The 26,323-nt window shown below is 46.4% G+C and overlaps 1 protein-coding gene across 4 annotated transcripts in view; it reads left to right on the plus strand.

The window, feature by feature from the left end:
* The window catches only part of ltbp4 (latent transforming growth factor beta binding protein 4), a 64,931-nt gene that overhangs the window by 28,286 nt on the left and 10,322 nt on the right, over positions 1-26,323 (plus strand). For 3 of the 4 annotated variants that reach the window (XM_062962229.1, XM_062962227.1, XM_062962228.1), the window contains 27 exons: positions 3,354-3,581; positions 5,039-5,268; positions 6,734-6,839; positions 8,061-8,135; positions 8,816-8,938; positions 12,731-12,895; positions 13,158-13,331; positions 13,809-13,904; positions 14,058-14,189; positions 14,505-14,630; positions 14,760-14,885; positions 16,262-16,387; positions 16,614-16,739; positions 17,031-17,156; positions 17,250-17,375; positions 17,670-17,795; positions 18,212-18,334; positions 19,013-19,144; positions 20,199-20,330; positions 21,288-21,413; positions 21,613-21,756; positions 22,050-22,274; positions 22,885-22,953; positions 23,121-23,249; positions 23,791-23,940; positions 24,715-24,867; positions 25,559-25,939. In XM_062962229.1, coding sequence (XP_062818299.1) covers positions 3,354-3,581; positions 5,039-5,268; positions 6,734-6,839; positions 8,061-8,135; positions 8,816-8,938; positions 12,731-12,895; positions 13,158-13,331; positions 13,809-13,904; positions 14,058-14,189; positions 14,505-14,630; positions 14,760-14,885; positions 16,262-16,387; positions 16,614-16,739; positions 17,031-17,156; positions 17,250-17,375; positions 17,670-17,795; positions 18,212-18,334; positions 19,013-19,144; positions 20,199-20,330; positions 21,288-21,413; positions 21,613-21,756; positions 22,050-22,274; positions 22,885-22,953; positions 23,121-23,249; positions 23,791-23,940; positions 24,715-24,867; positions 25,559-25,939 — 3,975 coding nt within the window. Of the gene's footprint in view, positions 1-3,353; positions 3,582-5,038; positions 5,269-5,681; positions 5,855-6,733; positions 6,840-8,060; positions 8,136-8,815; positions 8,939-12,730; positions 12,896-13,157; positions 13,332-13,808; positions 13,905-14,057; positions 14,190-14,504; positions 14,631-14,759; positions 14,886-16,261; positions 16,388-16,613; positions 16,740-17,030; positions 17,157-17,249; positions 17,376-17,669; positions 17,796-18,211; positions 18,335-19,012; positions 19,145-20,198; positions 20,331-21,287; positions 21,414-21,612; positions 21,757-22,049; positions 22,275-22,884; positions 22,954-23,120; positions 23,250-23,790; positions 23,941-24,714; positions 24,868-25,558; positions 25,940-26,323 lie in introns of those variants that run through there. The other variant, XM_016994800.2, reaches the window with a different exon arrangement.

Consider the following 26,323-nt stretch of genomic DNA (forward strand, 5'->3'; position numbering starts at 1 on the left):
AAGCCTACATTAATGCCCAGTAGCTAGACTGGGTGAAATAAATCTATTCAGCTGCCGATTGGGAGAAAAGGAATGGTGTTTCCAGCCTGACAGCAAGCAAGGATGTGTAGCGGATTGTTTATGATAAATGGAAGCTCTTACATGTGCCCACGATCCAGAGTCACCCGCAGAACAATAGCATTCCACTCAGGTTTGCAGAATGAAAATACAGGAACTTTACTGATTCCAAGAGATCAAAAACAGTAGTATTTACAATGATCCCTCTGATCACTTACAGAAGTCTACAGTGATAAATAGTCCTTTCTCAGCCCACAAATCTGCTTCAGAGAAGAACACAGTCCTGGTTCTTCTCCCTCTTTTCTCAGCAGCAAACAGGCCTCAAAATAGCAAGGCCTCTCTGAGTACACTGCTCAGCAGTACTCAGTCAGCACTGAAAACAGGTTCTGCAGCAGCAGAACAGAAACAGTATCAAATCAATCCCCAGATCTTTGCAGGCTCAGTCAATCGGCTTCATGCACTTAATTTTCCAGTTAACACACACAACACAGTGCCTTTGCAAACCATGACAGGATGCAGCAAGGAATTACAATATATGTTCTGCTTCTGACTCTCTGGCTAGTGCAAGGAACTGGAAATATGTCCTCCCATGTGCCCTGATTGGGAGCTAAACAGACCTTTTTTGAATTGACTGAATACAGCGAATTGGTTATGAACCCGTCATTGCAATACAAACTATTCACCATATTTGGGTATTATTTTTGCATTTGTTCTTCAACAATTCGCAAACGGCACTGAAACAGAGCTGGGAATGTCATCACTGGTTCAATTGCATGTGTCCTTTTGTCTCCACTGGGTGTCCAAAGCCAGACGTAGCCTTAAAAATGTTTGCAATCCAGATCCTCTGGTATTTTTGTGCACACAGCAATGTGGAGAGGGGAAACCGCAATGATCACTGGCCAAGAGAAGACAGTGGTGCCCAACATCACCTCTGGGTCCAATCTATTCACATTTCATGGAACCACAGAGGCATAAGTGCTCAACTCTCAGGGCAGTGGAGAGATTGTGCCTGCTTTTGAACAACTTTGGCTCTGGTTTGCTGTCTCCTGAGAGCAGGGACTATTGTGTGAGGGAAGAATATTTTTCTCGTTGATTTGTTGTGATGATGTCTGGGGTCCATATGTGTTGCAATGCTGCTGCCGTCTGGCCCCATCCTGCTGACATAACCTCTGCCTAGCTTGACCTGCCTCTTGACATCAGCCCTGCTGAGCGATACATGCCCTTTTCCTGATCCCTTGCCCAGGCGGACTTACTTAGGACAGCCAAGAACAACTGAGACTGTCTGGCCAACCGCAGTTACGCCTGGGAATGTGTGGCAAGGGAGCCTTCCTCTGGGAGGCCTGGCGCTGTCCCAGCTCCACACGCCTGGCACAGGAAGGGCATAGGGAGGGAGCAGCAACCCAAGTGTTGAGGATGGAGAGGGTAGTAATCCTTATTGGGACTGGATCATGCAGGGACTTGATGCAGGTGCATTCTGTGGTCTAGGCAACAGTTGGCAGGATAGAACAGGCCCTTGTCTGTGTGCGTGTGTTGACGGACACTCAGCTTAACCTCTCTCTCTTGTAAATTAGAGGACTGACTGTGACCCTCTACACTCCTAGGTTTTGGTGTGTTAAGTTTATTTCCAACTTAGGATGATCATATTTATTTATTGTGTCAAATTGAGGATACAGTTTTAATGTATTTAAAAAACAGAAACAAAGTTAAAAATTTAACATTATATTACAAGGGTTATCCAGAAAGTAGATTACATTTTGGAATTAAAAATGAACAAAGTATAGGAGAAAACATTTACCATATGCAGTTGAAAGCCACTCTCAAATACCATATCTCACACAGTCACCATTCAAATCTAGCCACTTACCATAGCGATGAATGAGCTTTGCAACTCCTTCCCCACTAAATTCTGCCGCTTGCATCCTCACCCCTCACGCAGCTGCGCAGCGTCGCCAAAACGCTGCGTTGCCAGCCACGCCCCCATTGTTGGAAACAAGTGATTGAAGACACAAGCGGCAGAATTTAGTGGGGAAGGAGTTGCAAAGCTCATTCATTGCTATGTTAAGTGCCTAGATTTGAATGGTGACTACGTGAGATGTGGTATTTGGGTGTGGCTTTCAACTGCATATGGTAAATGTTTTCTCCTATACTTTGTTCATTTTTAATTCCGAAACGTAATCTACTTTCTGGATAGTGCTCGTAGATTTCATTTGACCAGAAGCTGGCCACTTGGAGTGCCTCTGGTGTCGCTGTGAGAAGGTCCTCCATTGTGTATGTGGCAAGGCTCAGGTTACATTGTAGTAAATGGTCTGTGGTTTGCTCTTCTCCAAACTCGCATGTCGTGGACTCCACTATGAAGCCCCATTTCTTAAGGTTGGCTCTGCATCTCGTGGTCCCAGAGCACAGTCTGGTCAGTGCCTTCCAAGTCGCTCAGTCTTCTTTCTGCCCTGGGGGGAGTTTCTCATCTGGTATCAGCCATGGATTGAGGTTCTGTGTTTTAGCCTGCCACTTTTGGACTCTCGCTTTCTGAGGTGTTCCTGTGAGTTTCTCTGTGGATCTAAGGAAGCTGTTTCTTGATTTAAGTGTTGGCATGCTGGCGGATATCCAAACAGAAGATGGGCCAGAGATGTTAATGTCTTGGTCCTTTCATTACAGGCTGTTACTTCCCGACAGATGTCAAGTGGTGTAATATTGGCTAAACAGTATAATTTCTCTAGGGTGTAGACATCCTGTGATAATGCGGCATGTCTCATTAAGGGCCACATCCACTGTTTTAAGGTGGTGAAATGATAATAAGGTGACTCTATTGTATGATCTTGTCAAGATTTGTTGAGATGGTTTTACCATGGTCTTCTTTTGGAGGCAAAGAGAGTGTGGTTTGCCCAATGTTACTCAGTGGGTTTCCATGGCTGAGTGGGGATTTGAACACTGGTCTAGTCCAACACATGAACTACAACATCACATTGGCTCTCTCCCCTGAGTTGGTGATTCACTGATTCACAAATGCCTTGAAACGATCCATGCAAGCAAGTCAAGCTATATGATAATTCCCCCCTATTTTTTCCATCTGTAGCCTTTCAAGGAAGATTAGAACATTTTCAACAGATTGTTGTCTCTGAGCAGAAATTCTGTTAAATTCTGCATTGTTTATGCAGCCTAGTTGGGAACAACCTGTCTCCAAGTCAGAAGGAAAATCTGCAGAAGTTCCGGTGTCTGAAGATGTCGCTCAAAGGGAATTATGGCAAATGAATGTGAAAGGATAACGACTGTGTCTCACAACAACTCTTTCTCTCCCACAGTCCTGTGTCCCCTCATCTGCCAAAATGGAGGAGTCTGTCTCAAGAAGGACAAGTGCCTTTGTCCCCCCAACTGGACCGGCAAGTTCTGTCACATCCCGGCCCTTCCGCACTCCCACGGACAGCCCCACATGCGCCGAGAAACTGATGCACAGTCAGACGGGAGAACGCAGTCCGTCACCAAGTCTGTGTACACCCTCCCCATTGCCAATCACCATGAAGAGCGTGATGGTAAGACGTAGGGTTGGGAGAGGGACCCCGAATATGAGTAGGAAGTGAGAGAAGAAGAATGTGATGATAGAGGATCTCCAGTTGAGGTAAAACACCTCAATTCTAGAAACCCTGGAAAACTAATTCCAACCAATAGTAAATAATACTAGGCTGGATCAACCAGTTTTTAATTTGGTACATGGCAATCTTTAATATTCCTATTGTCTAAGTACTAAATATGTGATGCTACAGCACAGAAGGCAAAGATAATTCTGGTCTGGCAGCCCCATTTTCTGAGACCAAGAAGGAGCTTGTTTATGATACCCCACTGATGAAAGGTGATACTGATAGTTAAAGAAGGCATTGTGATAAAGATAGCAAGTTGTTGAGGAAGTAAATGGTAGTTATTGGAAAATCTGAAGTATCTAGCCAGGAGAAAAGGAGATAAATAGCAGACATGTCAGTTGCATGCAGATATTTAGGAAGAAGTGAATAAGGGAACATCCCTGTTTCCTCCCCCCTGTTTACAGTATAATAAAACAAGCCATTGGCGGACAGCGGGGAGTGGAAAGACACATTGGCTAAGCATAAGAAGGTGCTTTGTGGATTAGCCATGCCCCCTCCATGGCCTTTAGTTCAGTTGAACTGCTCAAGATACTTGGGACAGACCACAGGGTAGTCTTTGTTCCCTTCCTCTGTGTTTCCAGGAGGAGGGAGGGGGGATCTGGCTGTCCAGAGCAAGAAACAGAACATGGGATCTTGGCCAAATCCACAAAAGCCATTTTAAAGCCGTGTTCTCAGGTTAACGTCCAGCTGTGGGAAGCGATCCACATTGGGCCAAGCCAGGTCCAATTCCCTCCTTGAAGTTCTTGTTGTTGCTTTTCCCTTTGGGCACAATCCATTCAGGTTCCTTAGGGAGAAGCTTGGGCCAAGCTGCTCCATCTCTTTTCTCGGTCAGAGCAGCAGCAACAGTGCAGAAGAAAGCGGTGGAGCTTAAGAGTTTCAGGGATTGACCTTTGCTGAGGATTTGGGTCTGAGCAGGCGCTCAATAGCACCTATCTCTCCTCAACAGTAGTCTTCAGTTATCAAAGGAAAATGCCCAATGTTACTTTATGGGGAAATATCCATTATGTTGGTGTGAGGACCTGAAGGTGCTGAGGAATTGAGCTTGGAGCTTTGTCTAGGCAATTATGATTTTTTTTTGTTATGTTGTGGAGTGGGGTCTGAGGTTGGAGTCTGTGGTCTTTCTTTCACTTCACTTCGATAACACTAATATTTCTGTGGATTTCTCCCATGGAATCATGGTTTTTGTAGTTTTGCAAGGTTAACTACTGAGAATTCTCCCACAGAGCACTTTTGGGCCTCACTGAGTTTCAAATCCAGCAGTTCTGCGACAATGTGCTGTGTAAAGGAAAACAGAGCTGTACGGTCAGAAGAAAGTCACGTTCTCTCTGCTCCACCTTCTTTCCCATATCCAGGTGTGGCATCAATGGCGAAAGTCCATGTAGAGCATCCTCCTGAGGCCTCAGTCGTCGTCCACCAGGTGGAAAGGGTCAGTGAGGGCCGGCCAGGTGACACGAATGCCCTCCTGCTTTCCCGCCCAGCCCTTTACAGCATCCTGGCTCAGAGCAGCCCTCGGGAGCCCGGCGAGGGATACAGAGAGAACTCTGGCTTTGGCTACTGCTTCAGGCAGCTCAGTGGCGGAGAGGTACCTGCAGGGCATGATCTTCCTCTCTCCCTGTGTTTGCATCTTTTTTGTACGCAGCTATAGCTCCAGTTTTCATCTATGATAAAACATTTGAGGATATGGAATTTCTCCAGTGTCATGGCTTCACTCCAGGGTTGTCAGAATGGAAACTGGGGAGAGCTCCTGCACCTTTAACCTGTGTGTAGAAGAGGGAATTTCTACAACTGACTGTAGTAGCAACTTCCTCTTCAACTCCAACATTAAAGGCACAGGAGCCATTTGCAGTTTTCAGTATGGCAAAACATACTCTTACCTACCTGACTATTATGCTAGAATAGTCACACCTGTACATGACATCCCATCTTCATTCCCAATGAACACCCCTGAAGCACAGCTATGTGGTCAAGGGAAGAGCAGCTGTGAGACTTTCCTTTTGGCGATGGGAGAGATCTGGCTGAAAATCGACAGGGCTGTTCCTTTGCCAGCACTCTTAAAACAAGCATGAAGGAGTGGCGCCAGGCATTTATTGTGCCCTTTTAAGAGTCCAAGAGCAATGGATGGCTGGATGGAGGCAACAAACCCGAGAGATCCACCCAGGAATGGACAAGTATCTGAGAGCTCCTCCTCATTCTTTGGCTAAACGTTCCTATGAGCAATTCAGGGGTTTCTAGGAAGGGTCTTTCTGAGGCTTTCCTGGAGTACAAGTGGGTTGGGAAGCAGGAAGAAAGTATAGATGAGGAGGTGAGGTGATAGAACTGAGCATTGCCTTTGAGCCTTGACCATTATCGCACTAGAATCTAAAGAGTAGGCAAAAAGTATGCATCCAATCTGAAATCCTGTGAGTGCAACTTAAAGAATTCTGGGGCTTGTCGTTTTGGGAAGGAGCCTTTAAAATGCACAGACAGGGAAGTTCTGGATCTCACTAAACTGCAAGCAGCAGAATTCTGAAGGAGGAAGCCAGAAGATTTCAGATTGGATGCATACTCTTTGCCTACTCTTTAACCTCTAGTGTGATAAGGCACCAAGGTAGAAGGGTTCACCTTTGCCTTTATCGGTGAAAAATTAAAGAAAGATATCAGGTCCTCTCTGATTATCACCTCCCCTCTCTTGGTGAGCCTCCCCTTTTCAATCCCTGGGTCATGCTTTCAAGTCCAGGAATCCATCTATTTCCATCTTCACCAAGAGTTGTTTGTTTGTAAAATGAATGATTCTTGGCTATTCAAACCTCAACCACGTCAGAATACTCTGGATTGTAATATGGACAACCAATAGTAATACTTTGCACCTGGGAAAATCTGTTTCTTTTCCAGGTACTCTGGATTTTACTGCTACCCTTAGGAGTGAATCTAAAGATGTGGTCATAACCCTGCTGATCCTTGCACGCCTTCAACCCCGCAAGCTCTGGATTATCGCAATGCAATTAATGTTTGTGGTTCTCACAAGTTTGCTCCATGGCCTTACTCTTGCCTCTCCCTCTCCTTTTCAGTGCAGCTCCCCATTGCCCGGCTTGCGCACCCGTGAAATCTGTTGCCGTGGGGCTGGCCTTGCCTGGGGCGTCCATGACTGCCTGCCCTGCAACAGCAATGGCCAAGGTAGGGCTCTTCTGCCACAGAGGGAATTTGGCACCTTTGTGGGAATTGTAGTAGGGTGGAAACATGTGGGGGGAAACTGCCAGTGCATTGGAACTGGGTGGCTTGGGACTCTTTCCCCTCAGCATCCACATTGTGCAGTGATAGCACTCCAATGCTCTGATGCTATCCTACGTAATCCTGAGGTTTGAACCTCGATGAGTCAGTGGAGATCTTTGGCAAAGAATTCCAAATCCATGATCCCAAAGGGTGTTGCCATGGCATTTAAAGTGGAATCGTAGTGCTATAACTATGTAGTGTGAAAAGGCCCTCGTTCCTTGGAAGGGTTCGTTCCTTGGAAGGGTTTGCCCTTTAAAAATTATTATTATTATTATTAATAATAATAATAATAATAATAATATTAATAATAATAATAATAATATTAATAATAATAATAATAATAATAATAATTTCCAAAGTGTACATATTATAACATAGCTATCAGTATATAAAGCCACCAATTAATAGTAGTAATATTACACACACAGACACACACATATATATGGTATATACAATTTACATAAAATATTCAAAGGTGCTCCCAGTGGCACAGCGGAGCCCCCAGGTTAAATCGCTGAGCTGCTGAACTTACTGTCCGAAAGGTAGGTGGTTCGAATGTGGGGAGCAGGGTGAGCTCCCGCTGTTAGCTCCAGCTTCTGCCAACCTAGCAGTTCAAAAATATGCAAATGTGAGTAGATCAATAGTTACCGCTTCGGTGGGAAGGTAACGGCGCTCCATGCAGTCATGCCGGTCACATGGCCTTGGAGGTGTCTACGGACAACGCCGGCTCTTCAGCTTATAAATTGAGATGAGCACCAACCCTCAGAGTCGGACTTGACTAGACTTAATGTCAGGGGAAAACCTTTACCTTTACTATTCAAAGATGACCTAATTATACACATTTATCACAATCTTGGTCTTCTTCTGACAAAATATTGTTGATCACTCAACGCTATTATGGACCAGTCTTGAAATGTTCTCCCTATATAGTCTGCAAAAGGTTTCCAATTATTTTGAAAACATTATATTGTTTCATTTCTAGCCCAGCCGTAGATTCTGGAGCATACCTCAGTGGAGAAGCATTTGCTTGCTGGAGGGCACAGGGTGAGACATGTGGACCTATGGTAGCAAAGGCTTTTCTTGGCCCCTTTCTATCTTGTGTTCTGTCCTTTCCCTCCACAACAGGAGCCTCTAGTCCAGTAGAGAGGAACGAAGTGGCCTGCCCCAAAGGCTTCCGGCGTCTGAATGGTTCCTGCATTGGTGAGTAGGGAAGGGATGAGATGTAGACAGGCCTTCTCCCACATGTTCCCTGGGACTCTGGCACACCATCAGGTGTATGGGATAACTACAAGGGTTATCCAGAAAGTAGATTATGTTTTGGAATTAAAAATGAACAAAGTATAGGAGAAAACATTTATCATATGCAGTTGAAAGCCACACCCAAATACCACTTCTCAACATAGTCCCCATTGAAATCTAGGCACTTATCATAGTGATGAATGAGCTTGGCAACTCCTTCCCCACAACCAGCCAGTCACCCCTTCAGCAGCTGCGCATCATTGCCAAAACGCTGTGGCAGAGTTTGGTGGGGAAGGAGTGCCCTGTTTGATCATTTTTCAACATTTAAATGTCCCAGAACATTTGAAAGAAATATTTAAATGGTGTCCTTGCCTTCGCACATGATACACATGAAATTATACAAGTCTTTCAAGTGACTGATGGTAGCATGTTTGAAGCTATTAGCATGGATGTGTGAAACAATAAACCTGCTTATCAGAAGTCCGTTCCATTGCAATCACAACCTTGTCTCAAGAGGATTCCTTTTGTTTATAGGTGCAGTTGTGATAATCTTGTGTATTAATATATGAAACCAGTATCTCTGCTCAATCCTTCCATCTTTTCTGATATCCTCTCTTTCCTCTCCCTCTTCTACCCCATAGATGTAGATGAGTGCCAAGAGGGCAGCTTTTGCCAAAATGGAGACTGCACCAACACACGTGGCAGCTTCACCTGTGTTTGTCATGAGGGCTACATCCTTGATTCATCTCGCAGCAGCTGTATCTGTAAGTTCGGCAGAATGCGAGAGGGGAGTAGGGATGGGGAAAGCTGGTAAACAACACTGTGTCTCCATAGAGTACAGTTATATTATGTAACATGACTTTTTTCTGGGTTATAGATGTCATTTCCTAACTGGTTCTATCATAAAAACATGGAAAAGGTTTATTAAACTACAGAAACTTTCTTTTGGTGGGACATCCTTCAGCACATTTTGTTATAGTTTTTCAATGAATCTCATCGAGTGTCAACTGATTCAACATAGTTTGTGGCAGCCACAAAACGAAGTTTCTGGAGTAGAACAACTACTTTCAAAGCAAGTACCGCACAATTAAACAGGAAATAACACTTTCAAACTAGGAACAGAATTTTAAAAAACATTTTATTACATAGTGTTATAGAATCTTAAAACTGGAAGGCCATCTAGTGCAACCCTTTGCCATGCAAGGATACATAACTAAAGCCCTCCCAAAAGATGCCCATCCAGCCTCTCCAAAGATGGTGAGTCCGTCAAACAGCTCTTCCACATGTTTAAGTGGACTTTTCTCCTAAACATACCACAAGTCACTTCTGGTGTGAGAGAATTGGCCGTCTACAGAGACATTGCCCAGGGGATGCCCAAATGTGTTAGCTGGGAGGCTTCTCTTCTGTTCCTGCAAGCTAGAGCTTATAGACAGGAGCTCTCCCCATCTCACAGATTTGAACCGGCAACCTTCATTCAGGTCAGCAATCCAGATCAGCAGTTCAGCCGGCACAAGGATTTAACTCATTGCATCACCGCAATGTTACATCATCATAATATTGTGGCATGTCTTATCCATTGTGCTGTCAGACCTTCGCAGCATTATTGTGACTAACCAAATAGATGAACCAATCATAAAGTCAGGAGTGGGGTGCAAGAGTAAGTCATGACAGAGACTACGGACAGAGAAATGTGCAAAAGAGACTCTTAAAGCACAAATGCAACAACAGCTATTAGTTATGGGACTGGCTAGAGTCCATTGCAAACGGAATAATGCAATAAAGAGGAATAAGAACCCTGAATTCACTCAGGTCAGCCTAACTGGTGCTGCCCCCTCCTCTCTGTTACACGGAAAGTACTTCAACTGGGAACAGTTGCACACAGCCAAGGTTTTTATTACACAACTACCCGCCTGATTCTTGGAAATATTCACCAAGTCTGGATCATGTCATATTTTATTTGTAATTGTCCCATGTGGGGTTTTTTTCCACTGTTGCTTTTTATTTTATTTCTTCTCACAAATCTGTTAGGGGGAAAAACAGCTCCACCATACCTTTTGACCCATGGGGCTTAGAGCTGTCCGTCAAGAGAGCACCTCTGAAATACAATCTCCTCCAATTCGTATAATCTGGCCAGTCTAAAGAAGAAACAAGCCAGATGGAAGTAAACAAATCTTGTTCCAAAATAACAGCAAATCTAGCACGAATCTCAGCTTCACATAGAACAAAATGATCCCTTTGCAAGGAATGTGATGTAATTTTCATAGCCAGGGTTTTTGTATCTGTGCTCAAACAAATAGGGATTTTCCCCCAACCTGATTCCCTCTAAATGTTTTGGATTGCAAATCCCATCAGCCCCTATCTATCATGGCCATGTAGAAAGATCATGGGATCTGAAGTCCAAAACATCCACAAGACAATGGGTTGGCGAAGGTTGGGTTATGCAGCCATTTATTTAAGATAAATTCTTTGGAGATATACAATGAGATTTGCATTTGAAAGGGGGGAGAAGGATTGATTAATTTTAATCCTAAAAGTTCTGAGATGAACAGCTGGGCTTAATAAAATAAGAGCAGTACTAGATACCAATTATGGAGGGGAAAGGGGAGGGTTGTCATAGAATGACCTCTGCATGCCAGTTGCTGGGAAACATGAATGGGGCAAAAGGAGGGTTGTGCTTCTATCCTGCTTTTCAGCTTCCAAGTAAGGAGGTACACGGAGTATGTATCTACTGACCACTGTGCTAAGAAACAGGAGGTTGGCCTGATTCAGTTTTGGGCGTTTTTTGTTGTCATTCTCTTTGAGCGTCAGAGTAATACAGTGCTTTGAATGTTGGACTAGGGCACTGGGAGACCAGGGTTCAAATCCCTGCTTGATAATGGATTTGGTGAAAAAGCATGACTTACACTACCTCTCACCTTTGAGAAAGAGAAAGGGAAAACCCCTTCTGAACAAATTCTGCCAAGAAAAGTACCGTTATAGGGTCACCATAAGTCAGAAAGGACTTCAAAACATGCAAGATTAACAACACAGAGTGCTAGACCCTATGCCTAGTTATCTGAATTCAGTCTCCCTGGATGACATTTGTAATCCAATGGTAAACTGTTTTTGCTGGAGTAGTCTAGCTATATCCTACCACAAGCTCAATTATGACTGGTGTGTGGTTTTGGAAAATAATTGGAAAAATGATGTCATATCTGTTTGGCAAATCTCCATGAACATGTGGAGACCACATTTTGAAAACCACAAGTCAAGAAAAGCATGACCTTGTTAGAAGTCAACCCTTTGAACAAGTGATATTTATAAGCATTCATGTAATGGCACACAGGTAACTCAGTTGTTAGACTGAAGAACCATGTTTTTGAACTGCCAAGGACAAAGACATGCCACTACAAAAATATATTTGGTTAGCAGAGGATGGTTGTTTCTTTGAAGTTGAAATTGCAGTTGCCAAAACATATATACTCTCTTGAAACCTCTTAGTTTAAAATGTTCACTCAGAGATAAAAACAAAGTCTTCTTTGAAAAATAACATATCTTATTTACTCATAAATATCTTGTATTAATTCACCATACAGGCACATTTCTTATTAAAGTTCAGTTATAGATAGAATATAGTTTCTCTCTGTGTTGAGTGCACAGGGTGTCATTCTTAATCCATAGTCTATAGTCTTTAGTATAGTTGTACTCACTGCAGTCCATAAACATACATGCATTCATTGAAGTCCAAACAGCAACATGCTTCCACCTTCACTGAGATCTGGATACATATAGAATACAAAATGGAGTCCTGAGTCTGAACATGTTCAGTACAATCACATGTCTATAACCCCTCTCACACCAAAGAGGTACAGTCAAACTGGCAAATCAACATACACTTAGAATACTGATTAGCATATATATAACAAACAAATAGTGAGAGGCTTGGGAGGTTGTTATTTCCAACATGTGGTGGACAGCCTTCAATGGCTGACCCTCTTCAAATGTGTTTCCCCCTTCCTTTGATCAGTGAGAGAGAGATTTCTTGGGCCAGCTCCAAAAGCTAAGTTCTGCTATTGATGGAATGCAGTGTATCTTCTGGTGTAGCATAGCATCTTGATGGCGTGGTTGTATTTATAACCTGGCCTTCTGTCAAGAAGTCACTTTGTAAGTGACTTACAAAGCAGTTGAGCTTATTCCCTGCCCTCAAGCTGAGTAAGACAAGGCTCACAGGAAGAGAAGGGATGGCAGAGCAATGGCAGCTAGAAGGGAGGGAGGGATTCTCACTAGCCGATGAAGTCTGGGCATGATGGAGTCATGCCTGGCTTCTCTTCTTCTCCATCACAATCCAGAGCAATGGGAGTGTGAACATGGAGGAAAGACAGTCAAGGCTTTGCGAGCATGGCAAGCAGGCTGCAGGTTGTATGTGCAGGCCCTGTCTTGCTTTTCTCTCCACTTTGAAACAACATTTGAGCTATTAGGGACCCCAGGAGAGAACCCCCCCCCCCCAAACCAAAGCAATGCTGGTCGCTAATACTCCCTTCCTCTTGCTCATGGCATTCTTCTCTCTTTCCCCACAGCCCATCATGTGATCTCCGAGGCCAAGGGTCCCTGCTTCCGGGTGCTGCGAGATGGCGGGTGCTCCCTACCCATCCTGCGTAACATCACCAAGCAGATCTGCTGCTGCAGCCGAGTGGGCAAGGCCTGGGGGCACGGCTGTGAACGCTGCCCGATTTTTGGCTCAGGTGAAAAGAAGGCTAGTGGTGGTAGTAGTGGGAGAGTCTTCCCAGCAAGTTTCTCTGCTGTATCAAAGCCTTGAAGAGATGTTAGAGGGGGAATATGACTGTCTATCTTCTAAGAACAAAAGAAGGGTGTACCAAATGCTTTCTCCCTCCTTCCCTGTGTGCACGTGTATCAGATACACACACACAATTAAGGGGAAGGGCTGAGTGTTAGTTCTAGACAGGCTATTGTTTGAGATCTTCATTCTCCTCCTGCATTTGGCAGATGGATTCAAGGAGATCTGTCCAGCTGGGCCCGGCTATCACTATTCAGCCTCTGACCTCCGTTACGACACTCGTTTCCTCGGCCAAGATCTTCCTCGCGTGCCAATCAGCCGCCAGCAACCAGGACGGGAACCTGCTGCCAGGCCACCTCGGACAACAACGGCACCAGCCATCAGTAGGTTAACATCTTGCTCTGATCTCAGTGGATGTTCAGAGGCAACCCAGCTTTCTGGGAATCCAGGACAGTGGGATAGTGGTTTGATGAGTCCAGGGTCCAAATTCTCTTTCCCACTCAGCTATGGGAACCCATTCTCATATTCTGAGGAAGACAATGGCAAACCTGCTCTGAATCCTTCTTGCCTGGAAAACCTTGTGGTTGGATATTCATACAGGGTTGACTTGAAGGCATATAAGGGGCTTCTTCCCTTATTGTGGGGATGCTGCCATGTGTGCAGAGCATGCAATGACAAACGGAGATGCTGGTTAGCTTGCCTTCTGTAGCAGGGACAGTACTACCTTGCCCCACACAACACCCCTCTGCAAAGAGGGGTATTGTGTGTGTCTGGGGGCATTTCCTTTCCTGCAGCAGTGACTGATGAGGTATAAATGCATCCTGCTCATCTTCATGCCAGATGTCTCCTTTCCTTCACAGTCCGCTGGACCCCCCTGCCCACTTCCCTGCAGGGCCGCCAGCCTCCCTGGCCTGTGCCGACTGTACCACCTGGACCCCCCGAGCCTTCTGTGCCAGGTAAATGAAATGAGGCTGCTCCTGGCTATCATCTCTATCTGGGTTGGTTCCATTGGCAGGGCAAACAGAAGGGGGGCATGGTAGGTTGGGGCAAGGAGTAAGATGTAGGATCCCCAGAAGACGACCAAGTGGTGACATCCTTTCTTCCTCCAGTGGCTGGCCAAGGTGTGTGCGAGCAACGTCCCCAGGTGTGCGGTCCAGGGCGTTGCATCCCTCGCCAGGGAGGCTACACTTGTGTCTGTGAGCGTGGCTATTGGCTGAGCCCTCAAGGCACCCACTGTGTCGGTGAGTTGGGCAAGAGGGCAAGTAAAAGGGGAAACTTTGAAGGTGCTGCTCTTGGCACAATGCCTTTGCGGAGGGCTTCCCAGAGTTGCCATCACTATATTAATATCCACAGTTACTGACTGAATTGGAAGGACACTCTGCACATACTCAGAGCTGGAGTTAATGGGGAAGATTTAGGGGGCTACATTTGGGAGGGTGGAGATTGGGAACACTCCAAAAACCCTAGTCAGTTTGGTCATCCTGAGTGAGTATTCCACTGAACACAAAATGGCCATGAAAGTTTCTCCTTCAATCTACCCCTCACCTCTTCTCCAGATGTGGACGAATGCCGACGCAGCCCTCGCCCTTGTGCTGGTGGCCGCTGTGAGAATTCGGTGGGCAGCTTCAGCTGCAGGTGCCGGGCTGGCTACCAGGCTGACCCATCTGGAGCAGAATGCCATGGTATGTTCCGCATGAAACCCTCACCCCCTTGGAATCCCCTTTCTAAAAGGGCTTAACCTGCCTCTTTCTCTGCTTTTGGCTCATGGTGGCACATTGCTTGCCTGTTTGTTTTTCTTCATTCCCCTCCAGACATTGACGAGTGTGCCAAAACACCTCCACCCTGTGCCAATGGACGCTGTTACAACACACCTGGCTCTTTCAGCTGTTCCTGCCCAAGTGGCTACCAACTTGATCCAGTTGGCTTTGAATGCCGAGGTAAGGGGTGCTAAGTTTTGAGAGACACAGAGGAATGGAATAGCCTTTCCTTCCCCTGCTTTGCATTTTTGGTTAGTGTTCTGTGGAGAGGTAAATGGCAATCTATATCCAATACAATTGGACCACAGTGCCTTGGAAAGGAAAGGAAGATGGAAACTGAGTGAAGAGCTTCAAGGTGGACTTGACTTGAAGAAAATGTAGCAATCACTTTACGGTTATGACTACGACCATGACTCTTATTATTCTTATTATTACAGTGATAACAATAACAACAACAACAACATGTGGGTTGGGCATTAGAGAACTGGGAAGCTGATTTTCACCCCATGAACGCATGCTGGTCCTTACTAGTGCATCTGTGAACAGTAGAAGGGATGTCACGTTACTTCTCTTCACTATTTTCACTGATTTTTCAGCTGGGTTTTTGCTTTGAGGGGTTCTTAGCATGCAAAGGAATATATATTCAGTATTTTTTTTTCCGTGTCAGGAGCAACCGGAGTTGCTTCTGGAGTGAGAGAATTGGCCGTCTGCAAGGACGTTGCCCAGGGGATGCCCGGATGTTTTGATGTTTTTACCATCCTTGTGGGAGGCTTCTCTCATGTCCCCGCATGGAGCTGGAGCTGATAGAGGGAGCTCATCCACACTCTCCCCAGGTGGGATTCGAACCTGGCAGCTTTCAGGTCAGCAACCCAACCTTCAAGTCACTTAGTCCACTACGCCATCTGGGGGCTCCATATATATTCAGTATGCCAGAAAACAAAAGACTCCACATCAAACTGGTTGATGTAATTAAAATAGTTTATTCACAAAACTTGTGTAAAAGGGATCACACAGGCACAGCTGAACTTCATTGTAGATCATCAAAAGATATAATCCAAAGATAAATGGTAAAGGATAGATTTATCTAGCTTGAGCATAGACCTAAGGAAGATCAAGCCATGTGGCATGCAAGCTACATCTCTGGAATGGATGACGGTCATCTTCACTCTTCTAAGATGACGGTCACTCTTCTAAGAAACTTCTTCTGAGAAGACTGGGGAACAAAGGGAGCACCTCTCTTTTATAACCTTTGACTTCAAAGGGTTGTGTACATGACTTACAGCACAACCACTGTTCTAGAAGATCCTCAAAACCCCATGCAAATGTTAATTGAGGGTACCATAAAATTAACAGGAAAGAAGTGAGGTAAAGACAGAAGCATGGAGACAACCGAACCATTTCAATATGCATGCAGATTGTTAGTTTTCCCAATAAGCTTGGGGGTTCACTAGAACTTTGGGAGCTGTGGAAGTGGAATGCCTAGGCCAGGTCCCCCCCTCCCATCCTTGCTGTAGCTCTTTTGCATTCCTGATCCTCTTCTCTCTTCCTCATTACAGATATTGATGAGTGCTCTCAGAGCCCCCCGCCATGTGCCCGTGGGCGCTGCCATAATTCACCAGGCTCTTACCGTTGTGCCTGCCCCACGGGCTACCAACCTGGCCCCACTGGCACAGAATGTTTGGGTGAGAGCATCTTTTCCTCTGTCATGAAGGTTGGATGGATGTCTCTAGGGTGGGAGACTTCTGATCCTGTAGCCCTTTTCTTCCCTGGAATGTAAGCCTGTCCCCCACTTGGGATCGTTCTCCAGCTTACAGACCACTGATATGCCTCTCCCAACAAGGGGATTGGGAGCTTGGGGGAAGTGTAGTGGAGGGGGAAGAAGTTGCCATTTATGTTGTGCTTCTGCAGATGTGGACGAATGCCGGGAGAGTTCTCCTATCTGCCAACCAGGCCGCTGTGAGAATGCGCCAGGCGGATACCGCTGCACTTGCCCAATTGGCTATCAGCCCAGTCCACAGGGGACACAGTGTGTCGGTAAGAATGCTTACCATGGTGGCAGGCATTGCAGGAGACAGCAGCTGTGAGTGCCCTGTTTTTCTGCTACCAAATGCCACTCCATCTCCTTGATTCAGTCTGGAAGTGGGGCCTGATTTGCAAAGATTGTGGCCACATGTAAAACATGTTTTCTTCTCCACCCAGTTCAGGGATGGATCTTTCAGGGTTGGAGGGCGGTGTTAGAATCTAACTGGATCTTCTGTGCTGTACCTCTCAATCTTTGACCGCCTGCTGTATACCTCTCCATCTTTGCCCTCTGCATACCCGCAGATGTGGATGAATGCCAACAGACCCCTCTGCCGTGTGGCACTGGGCGCTGCGAGAATGTGCCTGGTGGCTATCGCTGCCTCTGCCCTGCTGGATTCCGGGCCAGCCTTACTGAGAACCAGTGCTTGGGTGAGAAACTGGATGGAGGATTTACAAAGAGGGCTTTGGAGATGATACCCTCAGAGCTCTACTCTCTCTGATAACCCCAACTGTCTTCTACAGACATTGACGAGTGTTCGCCGGGAACGCCCTGCGGCCCCCAGGGACGCTGCTTCAACACGGAGGGCTCCTTCCGCTGCCAGTGCAACCGGGGCTATCGGACAGAGGGGACGGGGTCCTCCTGTGTGGGTGAGTGCTGAAGCCTGAGGGAGCTGTGGCTGGATGAGGATGGGAAGCACATTCCAATTGGGGGGGGGGGGGAATTGGCACCCTAAATATGAGGATTTGGGTTCCTCTCCTTCCATATAATTCCTATTGTTGAGCAAGCTTGAGGTGAGTGCGAAGTGTGACCCTTGTAGATGTTTGCCTTCACAGGTGCGGAAGGCACCCTGCCATTTCTTTAATTTTCTTCCCCTCCCCGCTTCCAACCCCTTTACGTCTCACTCCTTTTCCATCTTCCCACTTGCCTGTCTGCTCTGCCAGATATTAATGAATGCCTAGAGGGAGACTTTTGCTTCCCGCGGGGAGAATGCCTCAACACGGAGGGTTCTTACACCTGCCTGTGTGCCCAGGGATTCACTATCTCTTCCAATGGGGCCTCCTGTGTGGGTAAGGACCTTGTGGGGCAAGGGGAAGGGTGTGAGCAATGGGTGGTAGGCAGGGCCATAGCCAGAAAAAAATTTCAGGAGGGGTTTTGAAATCCCTCCCCGCTACAAACCTGTCAATATCTGCTTGAGATAGTGCCTGGAGGGACTCTTAATGTTTTGCATCTCATAGACTTAGCATGGGGATTTGGTTAACCAGTTAAAATTCATGAGTAAATGAGATTTTTTTTATAACTTGAAAAATTTCGGGGGGGGGGGGTTGAACCCCTAAACCCCTTCCCCTCGCTACAGGCCTGGTGGTAGGTGGTTCTGGGTTATTTAGATGGGGGGGGGGGCATGTTCTCAAGTGCAGGGCTATTTGGGATTCAGCCTTCTGTCATGCTGTGTTCCTATGCTCTTTTTCTCTCCCTTCCCAAACAGACATTGATGAATGCCAGAGTGGCACCTCATGTGCCGGTGGGCACTGTGCCAACACAGAGGGCTCTTTTGATTGCTACTGTCCGCCTGGCACCCGCAGCAGCTCCAACAAGGCTTCTTGTGAAGGTGAGGAGCAGAGGCACTCCAGAATCTTGAAAATGCTGCTTTTTGTCCAGTCAAAACACTGCTCTACCTAGTCAAATACTGTCTGCACTAAGCAACAGTAGTGACCTTCCATGCACTCAAGCAGGCAGGTTGAGTCTTTGTTTCCTTTCCTTTCCTGGAGAAGCTGCTCTAGATGCCCATCTGTCAGAAGTGCTTTGATTGTTGGACTAGATGACATTTGGTATCTCTTTCAGCTCCATGATCCTATGAAACTAGAGACCTTCTGTATGCCATGCATGAGCTTCTTTCTCTTTTGGAGGAAGTTTTCATGTTATTGCCAGACAGAATGAGAATTAGGTTGAGGAGTAGGTTGAGGAGCCTAGAACTGCTCTGCTTTTAGGGCTCTTCTTGTGTGGTTCCTTCACTGGAACTCCACTTTGAACTTTTCCCTTACTAAAAATTGAATGGGAGCTTCTGCCCAATCTATTGCAATCCGGACATCAGGATCCTAGGCATTGGCATTCTTCCAGCTTCACCCAATGGCACAAGATTTAAAAGACACTGTAGGCTGGTCTTGGAAGCTAACATGTTGCTTTGAGACCTGTGTGCATGTTTGGGAGCTCCCTTTTACAGGCCTCCTCCTGCAATCTTTCCTGTGCTAAGAAAATACCTGGGTTGTCTTGAATCTCATCCCTGTAGATATTGATGAATGCCAAGAATATGGGGCAGCCCTCTGTGGGGCGCAGCGTTGTGAAAACTCTGTCGGCTCTTATCGTTGTGTGGCCCAGTGCCCAACGGGCTATCGAACCAGCGCTACAGGAGATTGCATTGGTGAGTCTCAATGTGGATATAGCTTGAAAGAGGATGGTGTGTGAGAAGGAGGAAGAGAGTGACAGGAGAGAGAATGTCATGCTTCTATGAATTTCAAACTCTGGGTAAGGAGAATTTGCCCCTCATGCCTTCATCATTTGTGTTGGGAATGGAGGAGCCGTTAAGCTCTAATCACCCTCTTTATGAGGTAAATTCCCATTAAAATAGCAGAGTAAAAATTGCAGCAGCAGTGAGACTTACGCGGTGTGAGATTTGGAAGGCCTCTGTGTTATCAGGAAGGCAAAGGGATGCAAAGTTAGCTTTAAAGTTTAAAAGCATTTATTGAGGTAAAAAGAAATCCATTGATGGATAGAAAAGGTTTGGACCTAACTATCGAATCTATCCTAATACACATAGAGGGATTAAAATAACAAAGCTCTAGATAGCTACATCTTGGCTATTAGAGGACTGGAACAAAACAAGAAGCTGGAATGGCGACCAGGCCTCGTGGGGCAGTTCTTCTCTAGGGCCATAAACATTCCAAAAGGCCAAATTGGGGGAAGTTATGTCAAAGCCCTAGGAGAGATCACATTTCTAGAAACATCAAAGGCTGGGCTGACCTAAATAGGACGGGAAGCAGGAAACAATGGTGAATCCTATCTAGGCATGCTTTGGAAATGGGGAAAGGATTCCCTCAATCTAACTCTATCATCTATCTGACTACATTTAGACTTGAGTAGTCCAGGATGATTCCCAACAATTTGTAGTGTGAATGTGAGAGCTAACAAATCACTCCTTAGCATCTAATCCAGAAATGATCTTTTTCTCTGAGTCCAAGGCTGCCAATGCAGCACCTCGTCATTGGAAGTAAGGCTCCTGCTGCCTGGTTGGGGTTGCAAAGGGATCTGCTTCCTGCTACTGCACATGTTAACATGCATGAGTATGTCCCCATGCTTCCACACACAAACCATGTATCGTATAAACCACTTCAGAACAACTTCTACTCAGGAGGTGTTGCCCTTTCTTTGAGCTTCCTCCATTCCCACCACCCACACTTGTGGCTTCTTCCCTACAGACATCAACGAATGCCAGGAATATGGGGCTGCCCTATGTGGGGAGAAACGTTGTGAGAACACTCTGGGCTCTTACCACTGTGTGGCTAGCTGCCAGACTGGGTACCAAGCCACAGCTGCCAGGGACTGCATAGGTAAGTAAAAGGGTTGGGCACAAAGGAAGGAGGGAGATAGAACATCAAGGAAGGTGATACCTATGCTTGGGCTTTGCATTCAAGATGACTTACGCTTTGGGTCCAACCTATCTTGGAGACCGCATCTCTTTCTATGAGCACAGGCTTTAAGATCTACCGGGGAGACCCTCCTCTCAGTCCCACCTCCGTCTCAAGTGCAGTTGGTAGGGACGAGAGAGAGGGCCTTCTTGGTGGTGCCCCCCGGCTTTGGAATGCCCTCCCGTGGGAGATCAGGCTAGCCCCCTAAACTTTCAGCATAAAATTAAAGACTTGGTTTTTCTGATCATATTTAGAATCTCTAATAATACATATGAGGACCTTTAGATTATTTATTTGCACTTTCCAATTCTGAGATCAAATACTGCTGTTTTATCTACAGCAATTGCTGTATTCTATTATTTTTGCCTGGGTACTGTGAATTTATGATGTGTTTGACTGTTTATTGTCTATGTTTTGTTTTACACTTGTTACATTTTGTATGTCGCACCCTGTGTGTTTTGTGAGCTGCTCCATGTCCCTTTGGGAGATGGTGGCGGGATATAAATAAAGTTTATTATTATTATTATTATTATTATTATTATTATTATTATTAGTCCCCTCATAGTGCTCCTTGGGCAATGTTTGAGACTTAAAGGAGGGTCCATCCCTCTGAGCAGCTAAGACATGGGACTCAGACCCATATCCCCTTAACACAGTGCAAACACCTACATGCAGACATGTGCCATGGAATTCCCAGGTAGAGGAGCAGTATCGAGCACAACCATAATGCAGATACAAGGCATTGTCATCTGTCTGTGTAGCTACTTCCCTTGTTCTCAGAGTCCATCCAATGCCTGATGGTGACATTTTGCCCCACATGCATCATGGGGCTTAGGCATATAAGTGCCCTAAGTGAATTCCAGCTCTGGTGTGTTGCAGATGTGGATGAATGCAGGAATACTTCTGCATGTGGGGCCCACGCTGTCTGTCAGAATTTGCCAGGTTCCTTCCAATGCATCTGTGACCAAGGTTACGACAGCACCAGGGACGGGCGGAACTGCCTAGGTATGTGAAGGTGGTTGGCAAGGAAGGGATAGAAAGGCATGCAGGATGCACTTTTATGGGACACAAGGGTCCGAGTGGGTCATCATTGCATGGTGCTGGTGCTGAACAGGTTGGGAGGAAAGGAGATAGTGCCAGATGCTCAATTATTTGTCTCTCCCTTTGTATTACTCCCATCTTTTTCTCCTTCTCTGCCTCACAGACACCAATGAATGTGAGACAATGCAAGGGGTGTGTGGAGCTGCACCATGCGAGAACGTGGAAGGCTCCTTCCTTTGCATTTGTCCACGGGCTGGAGAAGAATTTGACCCCATGACTGGACGTTGTGTTGCTTTGTCGGGTGCTGGTGAGAGGGAGGTTGGAGGGCAGGCTGGGCAGCCTTCAAAAGACACAGCTGGGCACAGCTGGAGTGAAGGGTTTAGTGAAGAACCATGGAATGGACCTAGGGGTGGGAGAAGATGGGTTGGTGGTGCAAATGGTAGAGTGGGACTTCTTGAATCCACTAAAATTGGCAAAGGTCTTCAAAGATCATGAAGATCCATCTTTCCACAATGAAAGAAGACACTAATGTTGGGTTTTCTGACAGTCAGGAAATTCAGTTGAAAGGTATCAGTGCCCAGCAAGAATGTTGTTTTCCAGCACGTCCCCCAGCCATGCCCAGGCGTCCTGAAGCTTCGCGGCCTGAGTTTCGTCCCTCCGCACCTGGTGACAGCCTTCGCCGCGAGTGCTACTATGACCCTGATGCAGCACAAGCCTGCGAAAATGTCTTGTCGTGGAATGCCACACGCCAAGAGTGTTGCTGCAGCCTTGGCCATGGCTGGGGTATTGACTGCCTCATCCAGGTGTGCCCTTCCCCAGGGACAGGTAAGGCTGGAAACCCATGGATGAAAAAGGAATTTCTGAGTGGCTATCTTCATCCTTCAGAATGATTCAGATCTCTCACTGGCCAGATTGCCTCTCAAGTTTCCGAGTAATGGTGCATGAAACTGCAGCCAGGCCTGGTTCTTCATTGAAGCCCATGGGCTGCGCCGCTTCGGGCGCAGCCCTTCCTGGGTGCAAAGCGGCAGCAGTGGCGGCAGCAGCGGTGGCGGCGACCATTGGGTCGCTTGCTGCGGAACAAGGAAGTATTTTGTATTCTCACAAGATTTTGCGAGATCCCGCAAGAATACAAAATACTTCCTTGTTCTGTGGCGGGCAATCCAATGGTCGCCGCCGGCTGTAAGTTTGGGGCGGGGGGGGGGGCGTAATTTCGGGGGGGGGCACGGCCCTAGGTTTGCTTACATACTGAGAAACTGCAGCACACATGGTCTTCCAAAATTGTCACATTTAGTTATCAAGGGTGTTATCAGCAGCTTTTGCCAAATAATTTTGAGGGAGGATATTCTCACTTGGGTTTGCCATATAGACAGTTCTGGATGAGGTGTGTGATGCCTGGTAAATCTTAGCTGCTGAAAAACACCTTCTTTCTCCTCAGTGGAATTCCAGGCCTTGTGCCCTCATGGTAAAGGCTATGCTTCCCCCATTGCTGGAAGTGCTGTTGCAGGTAGGAATTGCCATGGTGTGAGTATGTGTTGTGCACACAGTCTCACAACATGAAGCTTGGGTTTGTTCTTGGGAGGGAATCGGGGATGACTTTCTTGCAGCAGTGGGTTGGGTTTTTAAAGCGTGAGATTCCCTTTTTTGATCCATCCCTTTTCTCTCCCAACATAGATGTAGATGAGTGCACGCTCTTTAACACTCAGGTTTGCAAAGGTGGTGTCTGCGTGAACAAGAGTCCCGGCTACTCCTGCTACTGCCCCAATGGCTATTACTATGAAATGCAACACCTAGAGTGCATTGGTAAGACATTTGGATGCTCTTCTTTTTTCCCTTGGGCACATTGTTGAGCACTCTTTCCCAGTCCAAGGCCTCTGGAAGAGTGTCAAGGCTTAGATAGTGTGGAAACAAATAATCGAAGTGCCCCCGAGTGTGATTCATCATCTTCCCACTAGCCATGAGAATGATGCAAGCAGGTTAGTTAACAGTGGAAAATTCACTCCCCCAGTCCGTTCCCAGCCTTTGACTGCCAAGCAAATGTAAGAAATATCTGGCAGGGTCAGTAATGCAAATTACCGTGTCACTGGACAGCTGTTAATGTTTGACCAAGATGCTAACAAGGACTCTTCAAGCCAGCTGCTTGGTGACAGGAGCTCAGCTAACCAAGCTGATCCAGAATGAGAAAGGGAGTATTAGCATGGGGGTATTAGACCCTGACTTTGTAAACATCCCCTTCTGTTAGTTTTGCTGATCCCACCTAGCTCCCTTTTGCTTGGAATCCTGATAAAAAAGGACAGGCCCTTTTTTTGTCCCCAGAGCCTGACAATCTCCTTGTTATTCCCAGATAATGATGAATGCCTGGATGAGGAGACCGAGCCTTGCATAGGAGGGCGTTGCATCAACACCATTGGGTCCTACTACTGCTCCTGTGCTGCTCCACTCATTCTTGATGCCTCCCAGCACCGTTGTGTCACCAACGAGAGCCAAAACTTGGGTGAGTGACCAGAAACCCATACCTGCCCTTTCCTCTTCCTCCTCTTATTCCATTCTGCAATGTTTATAGTGGTGCTAAGGTCTCTGAAGGATCTTGGAAAATCTCAATGCCAGTGTCATCATTTTGCATCTGGATGAAGAGTCAGCCTGGCATAGCAATTTGGATTATAACTCTGGAGATATGGGTTCAATGTCCTACTCAGGTATGGAAACCTCCCTGTGTGATCTTAGGCAAGTCACTCACTCAGCCTCAGAAAACCCTGTGATCGGCTGACCTTAGGGTTGTCATAAATCAGAAGCAACTTGAAGACACACAACAGCAACTATGACTCTGTAGACAAACATTTGGTTCCCTGATTGGCCATGGAAACCCACTGGATGATCTTAGGCAAGTCTCGGAGAAGGCAAAGGCAAATCTTGCCCAGGAAAAGCTTGTGACAAAGTCTCCAGAATACAGAAATAGCTTGACAGCACACAACAACATGGGCATGCAGCAAAATATAACAATTTTTTCTGTCCACTCACTGAATTACACAATGATCCTATGAGATAAATTTATGGACTTTACAATTGTGGAGAGTTGTGGAGAGAACTTAGGGTGCTGTGGAAGAAAAAAAAACAATACTAGTCCCTGGAATACTCAAATAGAAATACATCCCTAAGAGAAATCCAGCCTCTCTGACTAGGATGGAGGAGGGAAAGATCACACTGAGTGGTTTTCTCTTGGGTTCCTTCTTGTTTTTTTCTCATCCTGCTGCTTTCTGCTTCTTCCCAGATGACAACCTGGCTGTGTGCTGGCAGGAAGTGGGGCCTGACCTGGTGTGCAGCCGACCCCACCTGGACCGCCAGGTCACCTACACAGAGTGCTGCTGCCTATATGGGGAAGCCTGGAGCATGGATTGTGCGCTGTGTCCTGCTCGTGACTCAGGTATGGAGAGGAGACCTGTTTGGTAGCAATTAGTACCATTTGGGATTTGGGCTGCAAAAGTGGAGAAGGTGGAGAAAGTGCCCATATCTAAGTTCCTTTCAGAATACTGAACTCAGGTGACAATTGTGTGCTTTTAGTAAGTGAACTCAGTCACTGCCAAAAGGCAGATAGGTTTGGGAGAGCTTGCTAGCATCATGAGCAAATTTGAAAGAATTAATTTGTATTTGTGACTTTAAATACTTCTTTTGCATTAGCTTTGCAGTGTAAGTCTGGGAAAAACATATGAAGACTGAGAACTGACTGATGAGCAGATTTTTCTCCAGTGCTAACGTGCTTGGACCTGTCTTATAGCTATGGAGAATGAAGTTGTGCCCAGCTGTGCATTTTTATTTGCTTTGTGTGCTTCTGCAATATATCATTTTTGGCAGCCCACCTTTTATTGGTCTCAGGCTAAGAGGGATGCATCCCAACCCAGGTGCCCCCAGATATCCAGCAGTGCTGGCCTGAATTTGATTGACGGCAATGAGATAGTCTGGGTAGAATTTATTTGGAGGCTAGTACTACCATTGGCTACATGGGGATTCTGAATCCATTCTGTGGGACGGCTGGAAAGTTTCTATGTTGTGTATCATCTGTTACATCCGCCGATTACCCTTTGACTTGATACACATTCTGTTTTTTCCATCCTCAGATGACTTTGAAGCCCTGTGCAATATCCCCCAGCCCTCCAGCTATGGGCCTGTGCCTCCAGGAGGCCTGGGGCTTCCCTTTGAGTATGGCGGTGGCGGCTTCTTGCCCTACGGCCCTGAGATCTTCGCCCCCCCACCTCGCCCTGCTCCCCGACTTCCTGATTATGACCCTTTCCCTCGGGACTCTCTCTATGGCGCCTCACCCTACGAGGCCACAGACTTTGAGGACCTTCCTTATGGCAGTCCACGTCGAGAGGAGCCACCAGAACACACTCGAGGGGGATACCGGCCCCGCAGCCCCCCCGAGGCAGAATGGCACTACCCACCGCGTAGCGGTGGAGGTTCCTATCCTGAACGGCCAGGCCGGGCCAGTGAAGACTATGGTGAGTCTGGATGAGATTCTAAATGAAGTAAACAGTGCATTAGTGTTTGGATCATGTAATTCTAAGGACCTTATCGCATTGGGAAATACTCCATTTTCTGAGACTGTTTGAGAATGCTTTTGAACGAATCTCATCACGTTTGCCCCATCCCGTCAGTATTCTGTTGGAATCCATCTGCAAGAGTCACAGAAACAGATTATCTGCAGAAAGAATTATAATCAAACAGATTCCTCCATTGCTGAAACACTGTTTCTGTGTGTGATAGGAAAATCTGTATGCATCCCATCAGCAATGATACTTTTTTCAAAGGCCATAGATTGATGTAGGGGATGTTTTGAATGGATCGGGAGGAGCCAGCCTTCTGTGGTGTGATGAGTCAAAGTG

This window comes from Anolis carolinensis, unplaced genomic scaffold, assembly GCF_035594765.1.
Source record: "Anolis carolinensis isolate JA03-04 unplaced genomic scaffold, rAnoCar3.1.pri scaffold_10, whole genome shotgun sequence".
NCBI classification, from domain to species: domain Eukaryota; kingdom Metazoa; phylum Chordata; class Lepidosauria; order Squamata; family Dactyloidae; genus Anolis; species Anolis carolinensis.